Below are 21,942 nucleotides of genomic sequence, written 5' to 3'. Positions count from 1 at the left end.
CAAAGATATGTAACTATTACTATTTAAAAGAAAAAGAAAAAAGTAATAATACAATATTTCACTATATTATAAAAAAAGAAAGACCAGCACCAAAAAAACACCAAGAAAACAATAAAAAGATAACTACCAAGGTCACAATCTAATCTTATCAACATTTATAGGTTGAAAACTAAATACTCACAGGGAATGTACACTCTGTTTATTTTTTCACAGTCCGTTTTGACCTAATTTGTGATGCCTTGGTTTCTTTGTAGCCTGGATTTTGCTGACTAGCATGACTGCTGGTGCTTGATGGGCCGGCTTGAGAGCAAGATTTTTGTAATGAATTTACTTCAGCCACAGATGTGACCCGATTAATAGATTTATCATTGCCCATAACAACTATTTGACCGTCCTTGGTCCAGCATTTACCAATTCCAAAACTTTGGCGAGCCAAGAGGAATGCCTTATGTCTTTCCTTAGTGAGAAATTCTGACATTGTTATGCCTGTATTTTTCAAATTAGTTTTAGCAAACCATATTTTGTTTTTCAATGCTAGGTCATGAAATTTAACCAAAATAGGCCTTGGCTTGTTTTTATTATTGAGACCTAAGCGATGACACCGGCTTATAAGAGGAGCGTTAAAATCAGACATATTAAGATGTTCAGAGAATACCTTAACAGCTGTAGAGGAAGCATGTTCATTATTTTTCTCAGGAATCCCATGAATTAAAATGATCTTCTTTCTGGATTTCATTTCAAAAGCTTCAAATTTGCTGGTTAGGAACATGAGTTGCTTGTGAAGATTTTCTAACGCTGACATAACAAAGGTTTTAAACTCTGTAAATTGTGCTGCTAGGTTAGATCCTGGGCTCAATGCTGGAGTGGGAGAACTATGAAGATTATTTTCAAACTCTGCCATTCTTTTGTTGAAAAGATCACTTAACTCACTTATAGTGTGCTTCATAGATTCCATAGTGCACTAATACTGTAGAATATGATGTAGCTGTTATATATATATATATGCTGTTATATATATATATATATATATATATACTGTGTGTAGCTGTTATATATATATATGCTGTTATATATATATATATACTGTGCCTTTAATAAAATATAGTTTTGCTGGTGGCTGGGATGATTTTTTAATTACATCACTTTACTAATATTATTTATATTTAATGAATTCACAACATGTGAACGAGAGTCCAAATTTCACGTGTTCGCACTTTAACGCCTACTCTCCAAAAAAAAAAAAAACAAAAAATATATATATATATATTCTCCAATAAAAGTATAATATCTGAACATCATCTAACGCACTATTTCATACTTTATGCTTGTGCAAAAATTCAATTGTTTATCTTAACAAATAAAAAAGTTATCGATTTTTGATCTGATACAGACCTCGATTTTCCATAGTGCGCCGTCCCAATGTGATCGTGATTGTATTTTTTCACAAATATTTTTCAGGTACTTTATGTATTTCCCAATAGCCTTAATGCCTTCTGAATACGGTTGAGTATCGTAATACACTACTAGCCGCCAGTCGCCTATAATTATTTGCATGTCTTTAATGTGGTCGAAATAAATACTATTGTTACTTGGTAAGGGATTTATTTATCTTTATTACTTACCCATATTTGCCTAAACATTTTTTTGTTTACCATTTAAATTGTCACAACTTCAGAATGAGATCCATAATTCTTGTTGAAGTAATTAAAGTAAAAAAGTTGCATAATTTAGTTGTCGTCGAATCGTTTCGGGTGACACAATGGGGAGGTAAATAACATCTAAGGAATGCATTACGATCGACCGCCGCTGGTGTCATATGTCCGAGCGACAAATATTCTTGAATGAATTGCGAATAATCATTTTTAATTGGTTTAATTAATTGAAGTCGTCTTTCTAAATTATAAAATTGAGCTATTGCTTTTGGTTTTGAATTCCCTAATTTCTCCTGGTACTCGGGTTTCAGTGGCAACGAACGAACGAATACGAAGTTATCGTATCGACCGTCATCGTGCCTTTTTGTAGTAGGAAGTAAGATCTCGTTTGGATCCTCCTGAACTGACACGTGTGAGTTACGTGGAAGTTGTTTTTCTGCGCTGGCATTTTCCCTTGTATAAGCAGAGTTGCCCTCACCGCTATGACCGACTTCCGTCGATGCGCGAGTGTTTTGCGGATTGTTAAGAACTGGTGAAATTACTTTACTATTAATAAAGGACGGTTTATGATAATACTGCATCTTCTGTGCGTCAGACATGTTATTATTTTTATGAATAGTCTCACTGGACAAGTCCTTGAATAAAACCCAGTTATTGTAGTTTCCGCTAAACGTAGGCTTACCTTCCATTGCCCTATGGAAGGCCCTGAAGTTGCTTTGTTGCTTTCTCAGCATGTCTACGGTTTTGCTATCCGTATGTGAGTGTTGTAGAGCAGCCCTACTGCCGCCCGGTTGTGGATTATTTGGAGACAATCCTTTATTAGGCTCCTGTGTTTTCAGTGTGAACGTGGGAGGTTTGCCGAGGGGAGATTGTGGTTTCTACCTCTCTTTCATCATCCCACCAGTGTGAATCTCTAACTCCTTAATCAACAGTCTCGAAAAGTTACTCCCATATGCAAACCAATAGCTGTCTAGAAGGACCAACGCCTTCTTTATGTATCTACTTGCGCCATCTTTCTTAGAATTTGTATATACCCTTTCTATGGCCGATGCCACCTGCTTTAGGTTATCCAAAATATCCGCCACCGAAGACATCATTGAGAGAGAAATAATATAAAATAAATGGACAGATCTTACTTGGAATCTGCGCGCCTGAATCCTTAGCGTTCAGGCGATTTTCACTGGAACTCTTAACGTAGATACACGTAGTACACGAAAGTCACTTATTATGTTCCCTCGTGTCTCAGCGCTCGACGTAATAAGACGTGTAGTTGCTCACTATCTCAAAAACTGTGTTTTAAAATTGTATTTGTGTTAATTATGGCTCTTAAAGTATTAAGATCACTGCTTAATAGTTGTTAATATTAAATTGACGTTTTGGTTTACGTTTGAAACTTAGTGAACTGTGTTAAAGTGCTAAAATATAAAGTTTATATTCCCTTAGAGTGTTAACCTAACAGCTGTTGCAATCACATCTACCCTCACAGTATAAAAACAAGGGGACGGTATTTGTGTGAAGTTGTAAAACCAGTACAATTAATTAAGTTCATCGTCATAGTCTGTCAGTGGCCTAGCGGCAGATACTATGTATTGAAATTAATAAACCGAAGATCGAATCCTAACAAAATAAAATTGTAGAATTATTTTTTAAATTTTATTTGATTCTTACGAAATATTTTAAAATGATAAATGAATGTGTTACTTGTAAAGGAAACATATTGGTAACTCAAAAAAGAATCAAATGTTGTAAATGTCAAGCGCACTACCACTTTGAATGTATTTCAACAAATAGCAACAGTACAATAAGTCGAACACAGTGGATCTGTTCGGCTTGTGCCTCAGTTAGCCGTAAAGCCATTCAAAACGTAACAACATCTAAAGAGAAACAAAATAGCCCAGAGAATAGTACACCATTGGTAAATCCGACTTCTTCAATATCTAAGGAGTTGAGAGAAGTAATAACCAGCACATTAAGTGTTGAATTAAAAAAGATTCGTGAGGAGTTAAATGTTTTACAGAATATAAAGGAATCTCTAGAATATTTCTCTAATCTTTATGATAGCGTTAAGAAGGAATTAGACGAAGCTAAAATTGAAATCGTAAATTTGAAAAAAGACAACATTGAATTGAGGAATACTATTAGTAATCACAGTGGTGTAATTAATAAATTGGAGAGAGAGGCGAGAGCTACTAACTTGGAATTACACTGTGTGCCTGAATTTAAAACTGAAAATCTTGTAAAGACCGTCGAACAAATAAGTAAAGTTACAAACATTGAGATCGCCGAAGGTAGTATTATTAAATGTACAAGAGTTGCTAAACAAAATAAAATCTCATCTCGTCCTCGCACTGTGGTAGTAAAATTTTCAACTCCCCTTATACGTGATCGATTTATGGCTGGAGTCATTAAATATAATAAAAAAAACCCTGACAACAAGTTGAATACATCACATCTTGGAATTTCAGGAGAAAAAGCCCCCGTTTTTATACCAGAACATCTGACTTCGGCCTCGAAAGATATTTACGCAGCAACAAGATTGTTTGCCAGGGACAAACAATATCGTTTCGTTTGGTCGCGTAATGGTAATATATTCCTTAGAAAGACTGCAGCAAGTGACGTTATATTTGTGAAATCTAAAGATTTTTTAAAGACATTGGAGTAGCTCTTTGTTTTTTACATTGATATTTTATATTATTATTAACGTTTCAAATATTGTTTGGTTTTTGGAACTATTTTTTTTTTGTTTATTTTTAGCTTAATGTCTAGTGATTTAAGAATTTTATACCAAAATGTAAGAGGTATTAGGACAAAGGTAAATGCAACCTATCGCTCTATACTCAATGATAATTTTGATGTGATTATCTTTACGGAAACATGGCTTAATAGCAATATCAATATTAGAGAATTTATAGATGATAGATATGCTGTATATAGGAGGGATAGAGAATCTAGTAATTCAGCAAAATGTGATGGTGGTGGTGTCCTTGTAGCAGTTTTAAATAAAATTAAAAGCTATAGAATGGTTGCTTGGGAAACTATCTATGAGGATTTATGGGTCAATTTAGTAATTGGGTCTGCAACAATTTCAATATGCGCGGTATATATCCCGTCACCCCTTAATTATGAAAAACTTAAAATGATTGTACAAAATATTGAAAGTGTATTTGTTAAGCAAAGTACAACTTTTATAATTGGTGATTTTAATATACCTTCACTACATTGGGTGTTAGATAGTAAGGATAAAACGAAATGTACAATGAAAAGCACCAGTTCATGTGCAGGTTGTTTAATAAAAGATTTTATTTCGCTTACAAATTTTTCACAACGTAACGTTATTAATAATGCTTATGGTAAAACATTAGACTTAATTTTTACTGGTACTGAAAATATTAAGGTTAGTTACAGCGACACTCACGTTAGTCCTGTTGATAATTATCACCCACCTTTGGATATATTTTTAAACGTTAGCTCAGTAGAAGTATTTTTAGAACCAAGTACTAGTTGCAAATATAATTTCGTAAACGCTGATTATAAGATTTTAAACAATGAAATTAAAAAATTGAACTGGGAAGTACTACTTAATGAATGCAATGATATAGATGATATGGTCAAAATTTTCTATTCTAAAATACGTAATATATTAGAGACGCATGTGACAAAAAAATACAGTAAAAATTACAATAATAAATATCCTATCTGGTACTCATACAACCTAAAAAAACGTTTAAAAGAAAAAAATAAATACAGAATACTATTTAAAAAATATGGTAATCCTCTTGATGAGATTGAATTTAAAATACTAAGAGATACGTGTCAACATCTTATAGATGTAGATTACAAAAAATACATTGAGAGTGTAGAATTAAATATATATAAAAATCCAAAGTATTTTTATAGTTACATTAAAAATCTTCGTGGTAATAAATGTGATTACCCGGCTTTAATGACATTGGACGACTGTTATTACACAGATGGAGAAGACATTTGTAATCAATTTGCTAATTATTTTTCCAGACAGTTTATTGAATACGATAGTTCTTTGAATAATGTATGTTGCTTTGATTCTGGTATTAATAATAATTCATCTTTATCTACAATTAACATAAGTGAAAATGAAGTATTAAGCAAATTAAAATCTCTCGATATAAAGAAAGGACCTGGACCTGACAACATACCACCAATATTTATTAGAAGAACTGCATCAACATTGGTGAAGCCCCTGCATATCATATATTGTAGATCTATTGAAGACGGTACGTTTCCTATGTATTGGAAAAAGACAAGAATTGTGGCAGTTTTTAAAAATGGTAATAAAAAGTGTATTGAAAATTATAGGCCTATTAGTATTTTATCAGTTTTTGCCAAAATATTTGAGTCCCTTATCTGTCCGTACCTAACTTGGCACATTAAACCTGTGATATCAGATAGTCAACATGGTTTTATAAAAAATAGATCTACTTTAACAAATTTAATATCTTTTGTAGAGGATATCGCGTTATCATTGGACTTTAATAAACAAGTTGATTGTATTTATACAGATTTGACTAAGGCGTTTGATGTTGTTAATCATAAACTTTTATTGAATAAACTTTATAAATATGGAGTACAGGGGAAAGTACTTAAATTGTTGGAAAGTTATTTACAAAATAGACAAATGAATGTAGTGCTTGGTGGTTATGAGTCAAGAACATTTTTTTTACATTCAGGAGTCCCACAAGGGTCTAGACTTGGCCCTGTCTTATTTTTTATTTTTTATAATGATGTAATTACTTGTTTACACCATTGTAGTTTCTTATTATATGCAGATGATTTAAAAATATATAAAAAAATTGAGTCGGTGAATGATTGTAAGCTCTTGCAACAAGATTTAGACAGGTTTGCTGTATGGTGTTCTATGAATAGTATGAAATTAAATAACAAGAAATGCCAGAGTATAACATTTAGTAGGAAGACTTCTGACATCAATTATAATTATAAAATAAATGGTTATCCTATTGAAAAAGTTACTCAAGTACGTGATTTAGGGATAACAGTAGACGCTAAATTGAGTTTTGTTCCACACATAAATGATATAATGAGTAAATCGTTAAGCATTTTAGGATTTATTATACGAGCTACTAAGCCTTTTAAAAAATCTAGTTCAGTTATTATTTTATTTAATTCATTAATTAGGAGTAATTTAGAATATTGTTCAACTGTCTGGAATCCATATTATGTAACACATAAAAACAGATTGGAACGAATCCAAAAAAGGTTTTTAAAATTGTTATCTTATAGAGATCATATCAGTAATGATTTTCGTAAGTACGATGACTTATTAAAACATTATAATATGTTAAAACTATCCCATCGCAGAGAGATTGCCGATCTTTGCTTTTTACATAAATTAGTATCTGGAAACCTTGATTGTCCGAAGATTTTAAGTCAACTTAATATTATTACCCCTAAATCGAATGCAAGATTACGTACCCAAAATTTTAAAACAAGGTTCGCTAGAACAAATTTAGGCCTAAATGCACCACTTAATAGAACTTTAAATCTTTATAACAAATTAGCGCAAAAATCTCAATTTGATATTTTTAATGACTCATTACCTTTGTATAAAGCTCAGCTGAAAAAATATTTTATGTAACTAATAAGAAATTCATAACTGAGCTTACAATAATTATAATTATTATAACATTTTTTATTTAATTTTTTGTTTTAAGAACTTCAGTTTTGGTTTTGATAGTTTGGTTTTTTTTTTTTTTTGTTTGATGTTTGGCTATTTTTAGTATATTTTTTTTAAATTTAAGTATTATCTTTTTTTAGTTGTCTGTCTTTTTTTTTATAATTAGAACAATGTTTATGTTATAAGTTTAGATTTATATACCTGGTTAGTAGTTTTTTTTTTTTTTAATTATTATTGTTGTTGTTTTTTTTTGTTAATTTAGATATGAGCAACAACTTTACTATACATGCAAAGTTAGCCTATAATTGAGACATACTTTGTATCAATATATTTAAAAATGTTTGTAACCATTGTAGTCTTAGTATGTAACGTTGGCTTCCTAATAAATAAATAAATAAATAAATAAATAAATTATAGTTAACACATTGCCTGCCAACCTACGAGTATACTCGTAGTACATGATCTGGGCTGCACCGCCAACTACGAGTATTTTCGTAGTTGATTGTATGCAATTTCTGACGAATTTTAAACCAGTGGCCGTGTAAGGAGGACGGGGTTAAATTCTTTGGCATTTGGAATAAAACATTACTTAAATCAGAAAATTAAGTTTAATAGAAAAAAAATTAGGTACATCACTGTGAAGTCACAAAGGAGTGAAAAATTTTAAAACAATTTTCAACGCATAAGGCAGGTTTTTCAGGGCATACCGGACAATAGTAACCTGTTTCTTTGCGTTTTTTTTCTTTGGTGCAGACACGACACGGCTTCGTCGGTTTTTGTTTTTTTTGGGTAGGTGGTAAACGCTGTAAGTAATGTAATTCTACTTGCTTTTTCTGCTCATGATGACTGTGTTTTATGAACTTCTCGCCTAAAAGATATTTTACAACCTCATCTTTGAACGAAAGAGCATCTAATTTCTTTTCTGGAGGAAGATTGGCTTGTTGGTTGTAGATCATGCATGCGTTATGAATGAAAGATTCAAAAATGTGGATCGCTAGTTTTTTGTACCAAAACAATGTCTTTCTAAGAGCTGAGTAGTACGAGAGCATTTGATCTGAAAGATCGATCCCGGACATTCCGTTGTTATAATCTCTAACTACATTAGGTTTTAGGTACGACACAGAAAAATTTATCAAACTAATATAATCATACTTAATACTCGAAAATGTTGGAAAAAATTAAACTCACTCATCGCTAAAATTAATCACTTCAGACATACACACACGCACATACACACACTCACACACACGCATGCACACACACGAAAACTCACTCACATACAATGATATTTACATTTTACATATATATATTTCCGTTTTATATTTTTATATTTTTATTTTACATAAAATTTTCTTAGCGTATATTATATAATTTTTCATAGAAGTTTTTATTATTGTATTTTAATATTATCAAGAAAATTCAACAAATAAATGGCTGCATCTAAACTTTTTATATGTACTACATTAGTAAGAAAACAAGCATGCGAGGAAGACTATCCTACCGTCATACAGTAAAACTAGTTCGGAGGGTAGTGCTAATCAATTATTGTTAGCTTAACCAAAATTGTATTACTGTTAATTATACGCCATTTATTGTAATAGGTTAAGGTTTATATATTGAAACCCTACCGTTTTTATTTGGCACGGGAACCAGAATAGGTTTATGCATATTAGAGATACATAACACCTCTCTCTTATCCTTCCAGTTGCACACGAAAATATTGTTAGTTCTCTTTGTAATCATCTGGCCTTTTATCAGTTTGGTGCTCAACAGAGTTTTAGGGTTTCCTTTGCGATTTTTTCTCAAAGTTCCGCAGACATATGTCGATCTTTCAGTTAGTAACTTAGTGAGTAAAACAGAGTTGTAGAAGTTGTCGGTGTAAAGTTTGTACCCTTTGTCAAGGTAACCCTCCAAAAGATCTGTGGGTGACTCAATAACAAATCTCATCTTATCACACACATTTATTTATACATATCATATATATATTTTCATCATACATACATATATAACAACAATAATAAGTAAATAAAATAATACTCACCAATCGCTGCAACTGTGCCATAGGGACAACTTTTAATTACCTGCAGAAAAACCAGTCCCGCGGCCGAGGCACGCGCAAGCTTGGATTCGATATACGCACCAGTCGTGATTTACTGTCCGACGCGGAAGCCTTGTTACTTTGTTTTACGCTCCTTACATTTAATATCACGACAATATAATTATACTTAACACGCCCATAGATCCATCACTATTTGTGTGGAGTGGTTATATTCGACTCTGGAATTTCTAAGGATTGCTTCGTTGTTCTTGCCAGTGTATATACGAATTTTTAAAACAATCCCATTCGACTCACACAGTTTATAGAGTTTAATTCCGTATTTGTGTTTTTTATTTTTTATATATTGTCGAAACACCAAACGACCTCTCCACAACATCATTGATTCATCAATACAAATGTTAACTTTGGGTGTATATATGTCCGACATTACTTTATTGAAGTGATCTAGCATAGACTGAAGCTTGTAAAGTGGAGTTCCATCGTCTTCTTCATTATTAGCAAAATGAAGGTGTCGAAGTATCAATTGAAATCTATTCCGGCTCATTATCGCACTAAAAAGTGGCATATAATACAGATCGTCTTTTTTCCAATAATGTTCAAGAGATGGCAAATTGACAGTACCCATATGTAATAGTAAACCCAGGAAAACTCGCATCTCTGTTAAAGTAATACCTTTCCAGGCCGTTCAGCCGTGAATTGCGCCCAATACGCCGTGAATTTAAGCACTGATTAGCATATAGATTAGTTTGGGCAACAAGAAGATTAATAAAATCGTCTGTGAAATATAAATCGATTAGCTGACTTACGTTGCTCCATCTAGCAGACTGAATTTTGAAACCAGGATCAGCAGTGAACGGAAAGTCTGGAGGAGTCTCTTCATCATTGCTGTCTACATCTACCCAATTATCTTCGTCTTGTGGTGACGGTGGTCGAGAAACCGAAGGATTCACCACATTCAATATAGGTGGGTTCAAATTAGAATTGAGATCTACAACGTCCGCAGGAGAAGGTGGTTTTGATATGTCATGTACAGGAGAAACTTGTTGGGATACGTGGTTTTCTTGTGACAAAAAGGAACTTACTGATACCCGACGGACAGGCTGCACGGGACAGCCCTCTCTTTTGCTACTTGCTCGCGGTTTTACTTGTCCCTCTTCCTCCTCGGCACTTGATGAATCTTCCAATATGCGGTGCTTAGGACGGCGATTCGGTATCATGAGAGGGCGACGAACAGAAAATATTTCGTCAGTGGACTCACTATCACCCCTCTCTTCAGATTGAGGGAGAGTTCCAGGTGCACCATTTTGGACGGATAAAATGTCGCTGTTGTTGCTCTCCAAGGGTAAAGTAAACAATCGTGAACCACAACGTCGCTGGCAGCGTGAATATTCTTCAATCTAGCTCAATGAATCTTCATTTGAGCCTTCCTCATCGGCTGTAGGATGATAGTCATAATCATCGTCGTCAGCAGAAAAATCTCCTTTACGACTGTCTTCCGACTCACTTAATTCAAACAATCTACGTTTGCGAGACATCGTAAATCAAAATTACAATATCTATGCTAATTTGTCACCTGTTTACGCGAGCGCATGTAAACAAACTGCACACTAATTGTCAAAAGTTTTGATGCACACGACGAATCTCGCACGTGCCGCGACACAACACGAACAATACCGAAGCTTTACGATCCTACCCGAAGCGACGCGAGCGCCAGAGTCAGAGCAATCGTACGGCGCCCTCAGTTCCGGATTGACAGAGCATGGGAGCGCAAGTTTTCGCGTCAAATTATTTACGACTATACTCGTAGTTTGGCAATAGCTAATACTTACACTCGTATGTTCTAACATTTCTTTAACTGAAAAAGAGCAGATAATTGATATTTCTACAGATCAAATGCTGAAAGCTGAATTTTTATCTACAAATTATCAAGAATTTTGGTTATCGATTGGAAAAGAATATATATAGATTTGAAAACAAAAGCAATCCAAAAATTGATACAATTTCCTTCAACATATTTATGTGAAACGGGGGGTTCAAATTTGGTTTATATTAAAACCAAAAACCGAGTTCGATTGGATCCAGAGGTTTTGGTAACCTTTAAATATATCACCAAGGCAAAATATTTTTGTTCAAATCCAATCAGTCTATACAAAGATTTGTAAACTAAATCGTGTTCTTCCAAACATCTACATAACAATTATAATTTTCAATTTTTTGATTTTTTAGGACTATTACTATCTTTTTAATTTGAGAAAACAATAAAATATTTCATTCTTGTAAATAATTAAAAGTCAATATTTATAATAATAAAGTAATTAACGAAAGAGTTGTATACAAGAAGAGCTGCAATCCTAAAAGTCCATAAACGCCCAAATTCTCATTTTTTCCTTATAAGAGAGTATCTAAGAGTAAAATATAACTTATCTAATAATAATACTTTAAAAGACTTATATGACTCCCAAAGGAAAAACTTATATAATAAAATTAATGCGAAACCGGTCCATAAAATATTATATAAGGCAGAAGAGAATCAAATGGTATCCATCTTAGATTCATCAATATGGCTAAGCAGAGGTAACGTACAGGCAAAAAGTGATGGTATAATGTGTTACCTCCAGGATAGAAATATGTTCAATTCTGACAAACAAATATGCCCCCATAGTAAAGCAAGCAGGAAAATCGTTGACTATCTGGCTACCATATGCGAAAAGATGTTAGCCCATGACTATATGAGAAGACACAACAAAATAGTCAAATGTCTCCACCTCCTTTTGTGCAAGAAATACAACATAAAAGCAGCTAAGAGACTCCGAGGTCACTCTGTCCAACAAGTCGTTTCAATGGGGCAAACAGAAATCAGAGTTGACACTACAATTAGAACTGACATAAAAGTTAAGTGCAATAAACCAGATACACTGGTCCATTTCTTATCAATAAATAACTTTGAAAGAGGATGCTTTTTCTCAGATAAAAAATATAAACCTCGCTTCTTAATTCAAAGATACGGCTTAAGATTTTTCCACGAGAGAGCCATCTAACTTCCGTATGAAGCAATAGAGTTTCATACGAAGATCCCATTTCATTGCAAAGAATCCTGAAGAGACGACTATTTATTATTGACAAGAAGAAAAAGGAAATTTTAATTGTAGAAATAGGTGTAACCTCTCAGGATCGTTTACAACAGATTGAATCTGAGAAACTTAGAAAATATGACATACTAGCTAATGAATTGACTCAAATATACAGCTTTCAAACTAAAATAATTCCATTTGTTTTGATCTGGGATGGTATCGTTACAAAATACTACAGAAAATATAAAGAAGCTCTTAATATTCCTTTCAATCTGAAAACATACATTCAGTATGTATCTCTGAAGAAAACAATGGAAAGCATATCCATGGACTTCAGAAGACAGGATGTAGATGAGAGGTAAGCTCTGGTGTTTGTGATTCAAGTAGCAAAAAATAATTTTAAAAAGTACCTATACCCAATAAAAGGTTTTTTTTTATAATTACACAACTCTACAACTCTATAAATTTTGCAACTAATTTAAAAAAAAAAATCTACCCTTCAATGGATAAATGGATTGTTAATTCTAAGGATTCAAAACAAGATTCTAATCGTGAGGTTAAAGACACGTTTATCAAGAGAGAGGAACTGTGTGATGGAATTATTGGGGCTATTGAGTCAAAGGTTGAAAAGGAACATAATTTTTTGGTGTTCATGAAAATATAGAGAAGAATTTTTAAAGTATGGTTTGATCTGTGATGTTTTTGACGGAGAAGAACAACCGATTTGTCTCTTGTGCAAAAATAGATTATCAAATGAGTCAATGAAACCTAAACTTAAGAGACATTTGAAAACCAGACATAAAGAGTTTTCAGAAAATTCGATATTTTTTTTTTAAATCAACAGCTTAAAGCATGAAGAAAGGGAGTAAACTTAAAAAAGACACCTCTATCTCAAGAAAGGCATTAAGCGCATCTTTAGAAGTTTCTTATCAAATTAGAAAGATTATGAAACCATATACCATTAGGGAATCTTTCATATTTCCTGCTTTAATTAAAATTACGTCAATATGCTAGGAGAAAAGTACACTGGTTAAATAAGTGCCATTCCGCTATCAAAAGATACCGTTTTACGTCGGATAAATCAAATTTCTTAATACATTGAAACAATATTGATTACTCGATTTCAAAAATCTCCTGTTTTTGCTTTACAGCTTGATGAGCTGTGATGATGTCGCTAAACTGTCTCAGATTATTGTTTACATGAGGTATGCTTATAAAGGAAAAATATTGGAAGATTTTTTATTCTGCAAAAAATTGGAAGGGAGTGCAAGCGGCGAAAAAATTTTTAATTTGATTAATCGGTACTTTGATAGTAAACAGTTAAATTTGAATAAAAAAGAGATTTAAAGGATTAATAACAGTTCCGGTTCGGCCTTGCTCCGGTGAGGTCGCACAATCGGACGCCCTTATTATGTATATTCGTTGTCGGTTATATACTCTAGTGTTGTGGTTCCTGCTTCATCCTGCGCTGTGCTGAGCTGCGTAGCACCCTGCTGTGTTGTGCTGCCCGGCGCTGCGTTGTCCTGAGGTCGATAGGACTAGAGAGTCTACTCTTCTGTGAGTACTTACACAGTTTTTATAGTTAGGCACTCACCTTCCGTTCACCGACGGAAGACTAGTTTTTGCCAAAGTGATAGTTTAGACTTAAATTACACACCCTCCCCCACCGTAAGGTGAGGGGAATGACATAATGGCCGAAAAGGAGGATATCCTCCGCTACCTAGAAGCCCACCATAGTGAGGCTTACCGCGCGGCGGTCAATTATGCGCGCAACCGCAACGCGAGCCCGAGCCCGCCCGACGACGGCCCGAGTGCCGATGTTGACCAAGTAGAGCCGATGCTCTCGGACGGGCCGAGCGACTCCGAAGTCGCCCCGTCAAGGGAACTTCCCCGCGTCCCCCGCGCCCCCCGTTCACCGCAACCGTCCGGTAACGAAATGGAGGCGAACAACTGTTCCTCCTCCGATGACTCAGACGACGGTTTCGAGACCGTCGTATCTCGTTCGGCCAAACGTAAGGCCAAGGCCCCTAAGGCCCCCCCGCCGCCCAAGAAGGCAAATAAGCCCAAGGGCAAAAACACCCGTGCGAATGGCGCCGCGTCGCCGATCCCCCTCTCCCCTGCCCCCGCAACTGCGGCCGAGCGGGAAGAGCCCGAGACCCCCCGCGCCCCCCGTGTCAAGCCTCCGCCGCCCATTTACATGCAGGAAAAACACAAATGGGACAAAGTTTCTGATTGGCTTAACAGCCAAAATATCTCCTATTCCACCGCGCGCCTAACGCAGGTAGGAATCAAAATACAAGTAGCCACTTCGTCGGAGCACCGACAACTAACCTCATTCCTTAGGGAATATCAAATAGGATACCACTCGTACGCCCTAGAGGACGAGCGCCAATTGCGCGTAGTTCTAAAGGGCATTCCGAAAGAATTAGACGTAGAGCTTGTTTTCTCCGATCTCCGGAATAAGGGTTTCCCCGTGCGCCAAGCGCATCGGCTTTACAATTCTCGCACTAAAGCGAAATTTGATATAGTCCTTGTCGTCCTGGACCTCACTAAAGAGGGAAAGGAAATTTTCAACCTGAGGTCGGTGTGCTCTCTCACCGGCATCAGGGTCGAACCCCCACATTCGAGGGGACTCATAGGGCAGTGTCATCGCTGCCAACTATACGGCCACTCGGCCAAAAATTGTTTCGCGCGGCCTAGGTGCGTTAAGTGCCTAGACGACCACGCCACTGCGGATTGTCCCCGCAAAGCTCCCGATCCCGCCGTCCCTCCCAGCTGTGTGCTCTGTCAGACGCAGGGTCATCCCGCGAACTATCGCGGATGCTCCCGCGCGCCGCGCAGACGCACCCGGCGCGGAGGCAAAAACAGGGGGGCTAATCGCAAAATAGAGGAGCCGGCTCCTAAATACGTGCCCGCCCCCCAGCCTAAGGAGAACGCGTGGCTTAAACCCGCGCCACCTCCGGTAGTAGCCCGCGCTGCCGGTCAAGCCGCCGACCGTCAAGGTCGGGGCTCCCAACTCCACCCCTGCGCCCTCACGCGCCGCCCTCTCTAATGGTAGCGATTTCGCACTAGTGCTAAATTTAGTTAGATCTCTTGACTTCAACGAAATCAAAATTTTCGCGAATAAATTAAGGAATACGAATAGTCCAGACGACCGCGCCCAAGCGATAATCGAGCATATCGATCTCCTGGAAGCCATCGCGGGCTCCATATCTAAATAACTTTCCCAATGGCGGTCATCAATAGATTCACTCCATTACCCGCTGACTCGCAACTCGCGCGTATTAAGCCAAGAGCCCTGTCTATAGCGACTTTTAACGCTAATGGTGTCAAACGTCAACGTGAGTCAGTGAGTGCCTTCGCTCACACTCACCAATTAGATATCTTTTGTATACAGGAGTCTTTTCTTAAGCCCGGGGTTCGCAGTCCCAGCATTGCGAACTACAGGTTTGTAAGGAATGATAGGGCCACCAAAGGCGGCGGCACTATGATTTATTACAAAAAGAATTTACACTGTATACCGCTCGACCCTCCGTCTCTTGAAGCCGCCGAGGCGTCGGTGTGCCAGGTATTCCTCACAGGCCATCAGCCATTGATTATTGCCTCCGTTTATCGTTCGGGAAATAGGCAACTATTAGAAAGCGACATTTTATCGCTACTTAGTATGGGTGACTCGGTCCTTCTGATCGGGGATCTCAATTGTAAACATAAAAATTGGAATTCGTCGATGACTCATACCGATGGTAGGAGACTCCTTGAATTCACTAGTAAATATAATGCTTTCGTTATTGGCCCGCCTTCACCCACCCGCCTTAGTGCCCACGGCACAGGCGAGGTTCTCGACATAGCGATTCTATCGAATGTAGGCTTTATGTCAACATTCAATAGAAACAATTCCCGACCTCGATTCGGACCACCGTCCTGTCATTCTCAAATTAGGCGAGGTGCGCCCCTCAGGCCCACCCACTAAAACAGTAATCGACTGGAGGAAATTTGGAAAGCTCCTCCGTTCGAATGAATCCCTTTTAAAGGAATTAATACCTGGCATCGCCGACTCCGCGGAGTTAGCAATAGACGCGGCGAATAAATTTACCGAATATATTCAAAACACAATCCAGAGCTGCTCGAAATAGGTACCAAAACTACCCGAAGGTAGGTTTGAAATCTCAGAAAAGCTCCGACGATTGATTAGACGCAGAAATAAAGCAATGAGACGACACGACGCATACCCGACTGACGATAATCGTAGGGAATTTAATAGATTAAAGAGGAGAGTTCGATTCGAGTTCGAACTTCTGCGCGGGGAGTCGTGGGATAAAAAGCTTGAGGGGCTCGCTCCATCGCACCAGGCATTCTGGGCGCTGTCGCGTGTTTTTTGAGTCGATTGTCTCTCGACTATGCCTCCTCTCATTAGGCCAGATTTATCAGTTGCCGCCGATGACACCGAAAAAGCGGAATGTCTCGCTGACAGTTTAGAGGCTCAATGTACTCCGAGTAGTCAGCCCTGCGACCCGAGCCACATTGCGCGCGTGGATTCCGCGGTCGCAGAATGGGCGCTGACGCCCCCGCAAGGGGAATCGCTCCGCCCGACCTCGGAAGACGAGGTCAAAGACATCATCAAAAATCTCAAAGATAGGAAGGCCCCGGGGCCCGATAAATTGTCTAATAGAACACTTAAGTCAAAACTTTTTTTTTCGTTTTTTTTTCGAGGGTAGGTGCCAAAAAATAAACACGTTTTTCTTAAGTTGCTCCCAAATAAATCTCTTTTAAAAATAGTTTAAGCAAAGTATAAGTGAAAGGTTTTATTTACAAGTGATGTATTAATAGTCACTAACCTGCCAGCAGTTATTCGTGCAATAATATCTACACTAAAACTTTTATACAGTTCCCATAATCACTGGTGTTTTGAATTCTAAACTGAATCAACATGGAAGCTATTAAGCAGTCAATACAAGAATTGTCACAACACTTCAACACGCAAATGGCTGAATTTCAGCAAAATTTGAGTTCTGCTATTCCTGCCACAAGCCCCACTTCCCATATCGCCGCTCAATTCAGTGCATTCCGGTCTTTCGTGTTGGGTGCACTGGAGGGTCTTCAGCTCCAGGTAAATATTCTGTCAAAACAGTACGACCTTCTTGACTTGAGGACCAGAAGGAAGATATTGCTGATGCATGGTGTGCCTGAAGAGAAAAATTCAGCTGACTGTGCTATTGCGGTGAAGGTCCTGTCTAATCACTTAAAGATGCCTGATCTAAAGCTGGGTGACATTAGCAGATGTCAGCGTCTGGGTAGCATGGTTGTAACATCGGATAAGCCAAGACCCATACTCGTGAAATTTCGAGAATTGTCTATGCGAAATCAAGTATGGTATGCCAAAACTAATTTAAAAAACACAGGCATTACTTTATCGGAATTCCTCACCAAATCCAGGCATGAGACTTTTATGACAGCCCGAAAACGTTTTGGCATAAACAAGTGTTGGACAAAGGAAGGCTATGTCATTGTTATAGGGCCAGATGGGAAGCGTCATACTATTTCCACATGCAGTGAGCTAGACAATATCCACGACGTGGCTGGGGTTCAAACTCTGCAAGCACCTTTGGCGAGCTCAAGTGCTAGTGATTCTAGGACAAAGCCAGTCACTCAGGCTCCCCGAATGAAGAGGATCGTAAACTCGAAGAAGTAAACAACCTCCTTTTAATCTATTACTTTGTTCAATTACTGTTGATACAATATTTTTACCACTATACCTAATGACTTATGAGCTAGTATCCTATAAAATCATTAATATGTTAAAAAAATATAAATTACCCACTATCTTACAAACTTAATATTTAATATTGTAATGTTTACTTCATGTTGTTGACATTTGGATAGACGTATTGACATCTAATCTGTCAATGGTCACAGATAGTCTATGTTGCTGTCTTAAACGTTTCTGTTCACGATAACTCCTAGTTTATGAACTTAGTTGTATTTTACTTGTTATCGTGTTTTATTTTATTTTTTTTTATTTTTTTTCTCTTTGTATGTAGATGCTATTTATTGTTTTTTTTTTCTGTAAAAGTGAATGCTGGCAGGCGTGTGTTGCAAGCTTATTATTTTATTATTATTTTGGTAAATTTATAATAATATATTTATATTATATAACTACTTTTATCTATTTATTTAGTTTATCTTTTTATTTTGTTCTTACTTACATATATTATACACATTATATAGCTCTCATTACTGCTATCATTATTATTTTGCATATATATTCACATATTTTATTTTATTTTTTAAATATTTCTACATTTTCATCTCTTTTACTTAAACATAGTACTATTATATTATATTTACTACACAATGTTTAACAACAATAATTCCAACAGTGACACCTCGGATAATGATATATTTTGCCAAAGTACATCTTTGTCATCTGATGACAGTTTTCACAACACTTCCCCTCCACTGAATACTATATTGGGCACGACATTTCTTAACTCTAACAAACAATTCAACGTTGTTCACATTAACGCACAGAGCATTCCCGCACACTATCCCGACCTTTTAGCTTCCTTTGACGTTAAGAACGTTCATGCTGTCTTAGTCTCGGAAACTTTCCTTAAACCATGTTTACCATCTACATCCTATGCACTACCTGGTTTCCATTTAATCCGAAATGATCGTACAGGAAAAGGCGGTGGTGGAGTAGCAATCTATCTACGTAGCCACATACCTTTTTCTATTCTTGATAAATCTCCTACACTCTACTCAAATACTTCTGAACATATTTTTATTGAACTTATTTTCGGTACTTTAAAGCTTTTACTAGGAGTGTTTTACTGTCCATCTCTCCACATTAATTACTTTGATACCTTCGAAAATTTGATAGACAAGTTTGTCCCGAATGTAGATCATACAATTATTATGGGTGATTTTAATACGTGTATTATTAAAAATGACTCGCGAGCTAAAAGACTTACAAATATCATTAATAGTGCAAACCTTAACCTCCTACCCACAAATGCTACCCATTTTTTCCCAAATACCAATCCCTCACAACTGGATTTAATGATTGTCTCCTCTCATGAACGTGTCGCCACTTTTGGTCAACTGTGTGCAGAAGCGTTTTCCTACCATGACCTCATATATTTAACATATAAAATTCGCACGCCAAAAATTAAACCTACGGTTATTATGCGTAGAAGCTTTAAAAATTTTAATAATGAAGGTTTTATGAAAAGCTTGGACCAGATACATTGGGATAGTGTGTATAATGCTCCAAGTACCAATGACAAGGTTAATATATTTAACTCTCTTTTAATTGAACTGTTTGATGAATTTGCTCCACTTAGACCTGTTAAACTTAAACATCTTCCCGCTCCATGGCTCACAGACGATATTAAGAAGCTCATGGCTAAGAGAAACTCTGCTAAGTCTAAATACAAAAGAAATCCAACTGAAGAAAACCTAATTAAGTTCAAAACACTACGGAACCGATGCAGTAAGACTTGCAGAGATGCTCAACGTAAATTCATTTATTCTAATGTAGTAAATACCAGCCCTGCTAAAGTCTGGAAGTTCTTAGATGCAATGGGCATTGGACGTTCACGGAAAGCTGTTAAGATAAGTGAAAAAATAAATCTGGACGAAATGAACAAACACTTTACAAATGTTAATATATTAAAGCAGAATGTTAAAACTGACACTATCAATTCTCTTTCCGCTATCTCTTGTCCATCATCCTTTTATTTCTCTAATGTTTCCACTGAGGACGTGAAGAAGCATGTGCTGGCCATTAAATCCGATGCCACTGGTAGTGATCAAATTGGTCGAAAAATGATCCTCTTATCTCTTATTCCTATACTTCCAGTCCTATGCCATATTTTTAACCATTCCCTTTCCACTAATACTTTTCCCAATGCCTGGCGTCAGGCAATAGTGATTCCCATTCCCAAAGTATCAAATCCTTTATCCTTTACTGACTATCGCCCTATCTCAATTCTACCGTTTCTATCTAAAGTGTTGGAGCGTATAGTCCATAATCAACTCTCATCTTTTTTATCTTTAAACAAAATCCTGTCCCCCTTCCAGTCCGGATTCCGTCCTGGACACAGCACTGTAACTGCTCTGAATAAAGTTAATGATGATATTAGGCTGGGTATTGATAATCGACAAGTTACTATTCTTGCTCTTCTGGATTTTTCTAATGCTTTTAACACCGTTGATTTTGATATCCTCTTAGCAATTCTTCAATCTATTAATGTATCCTCTGAGACTACTGAATGGTTTTACTCCTACTTACATGAACGCGAACAGAGTATCTATATTAACGACAAACGTTCATCTGTATGTCGTCTCAGTGCTGGTGTTCCCCAGGGTGGAGTGCTCTCTCCTCTCCTTTTTTCCATATTTATCAACTCCGTTACTAAGCTTCTATCCCTTTCCTTTCACTTATATGCTGATGACCTACAGATTTACATGACTACGGACGTTAATGACATTGTTAAGGCGATCGATGCAATTAATTTTAATCTGCGTACTATCAGTACCTGGAGCAAGTCATTTGGTCTGTCTGTAAACCCCAAAAAGTCACAAGTATGTATCCTCGGTAATCCTAAACAATTATCTAAATTACATTTTCCTTCTCTTCCTCCCATTATCTTTGACAATTGCAAGTTGGAATATAGAAGTACTGTCAAGAATCTAGGTATCAAAGTGGACAGCTCTCTCTCCTGGGCTCCTCATATCTCTGACCTAAGCCGTAAAGTATACTACACCATTGGTAGGCTCAAGAGATGGAAATATCTGTTACCAACTCAAACTAAAATATCACTGGCACATTCACTCTTATTGCCTATATTAGATTATGCTGACACTTGTTACCTAGATTTATCACAGCAGTTGCTCAATACGCTTGAACGCCTGCAAAACCTAGTTATTAGGTTCGTTTTTGGACTAAAGAAGTTTGATCACATCAGTCAGCATCGCGTTAGGCTTCAGTGGCTTTCTGTAAAAGACCGACGGAATCTTCACACTGTCACGCTCCTCTACTCTATCCTTTTCCATCCTGATACTCCTATTTACCTTAAGGAGCGCTTTTCCTTCCTAGGCTCCAATTCCCGCCTTCCGCCCACCCTCCGCTCGAAAAGTGACAATGTTTTAGAAACACCATTGTGCCGTACCCACTGTTACAGTAAATCGTTTACTGTTGAAGCAGTAAAATTGTGGAACGCGTTACCACGAAATATTAGGCAATCTACCTCTATAAACATTTTTAAAAAAAGAGTCAAAAATTATTATCTTGGCATGGAGAGTAGTAATTAATGTGTGCTAATTTATTTTCCCTTTATTTATTTATTTGCTATATATCTTACGTATATAATCAGTGTATGTATAAGAATTTGTGTATGTTTGTGTGTATATGTATGTATGTATATATATGTGTATGTATGAGTGTATATATATATGTGTATGTGTGTATGTATATATTATATAATT

At 36.5% G+C, this 21,942-nt stretch overlaps 1 protein-coding gene across 1 annotated transcript; it reads left to right on the top strand.

The window, feature by feature from the left end:
- The first annotated feature begins 17,356 nt into the window (after positions 1-17,356).
- On the top strand, positions 17,357-18,468 carry LOC146526740 (uncharacterized). The gene has a single exon (XM_085205674.1). The coding sequence runs from the start codon at positions 17,381-17,383 to the stop codon at positions 18,140-18,142; it is 762 nt and encodes a 253-aa protein (XP_085061800.1). The 5' UTR covers positions 17,357-17,380; the 3' UTR covers positions 18,143-18,468.
- Positions 18,469-21,942: the final 3,474 nt, after the last annotated feature.

The sequence above is a fragment of the Heliconius melpomene genome, chromosome 21 (genome assembly GCF_056956725.1).
Source record: "Heliconius melpomene rosina isolate 202511_hmr_F chromosome 21, ASM5695672v1, whole genome shotgun sequence".
NCBI classification, from domain to species: domain Eukaryota; kingdom Metazoa; phylum Arthropoda; class Insecta; order Lepidoptera; family Nymphalidae; genus Heliconius; species Heliconius melpomene.
This window is presented reverse-complemented; position numbering and strand designations above follow the sequence as displayed.

Coding starts and splice junctions, on each gene's coding strand:
- LOC146526740 (XM_085205674.1), top strand. CDS start 17,381: ATGGAAGCTATTAAGCAGTCAATACAAGAATTGTCACAACACTTCAAC.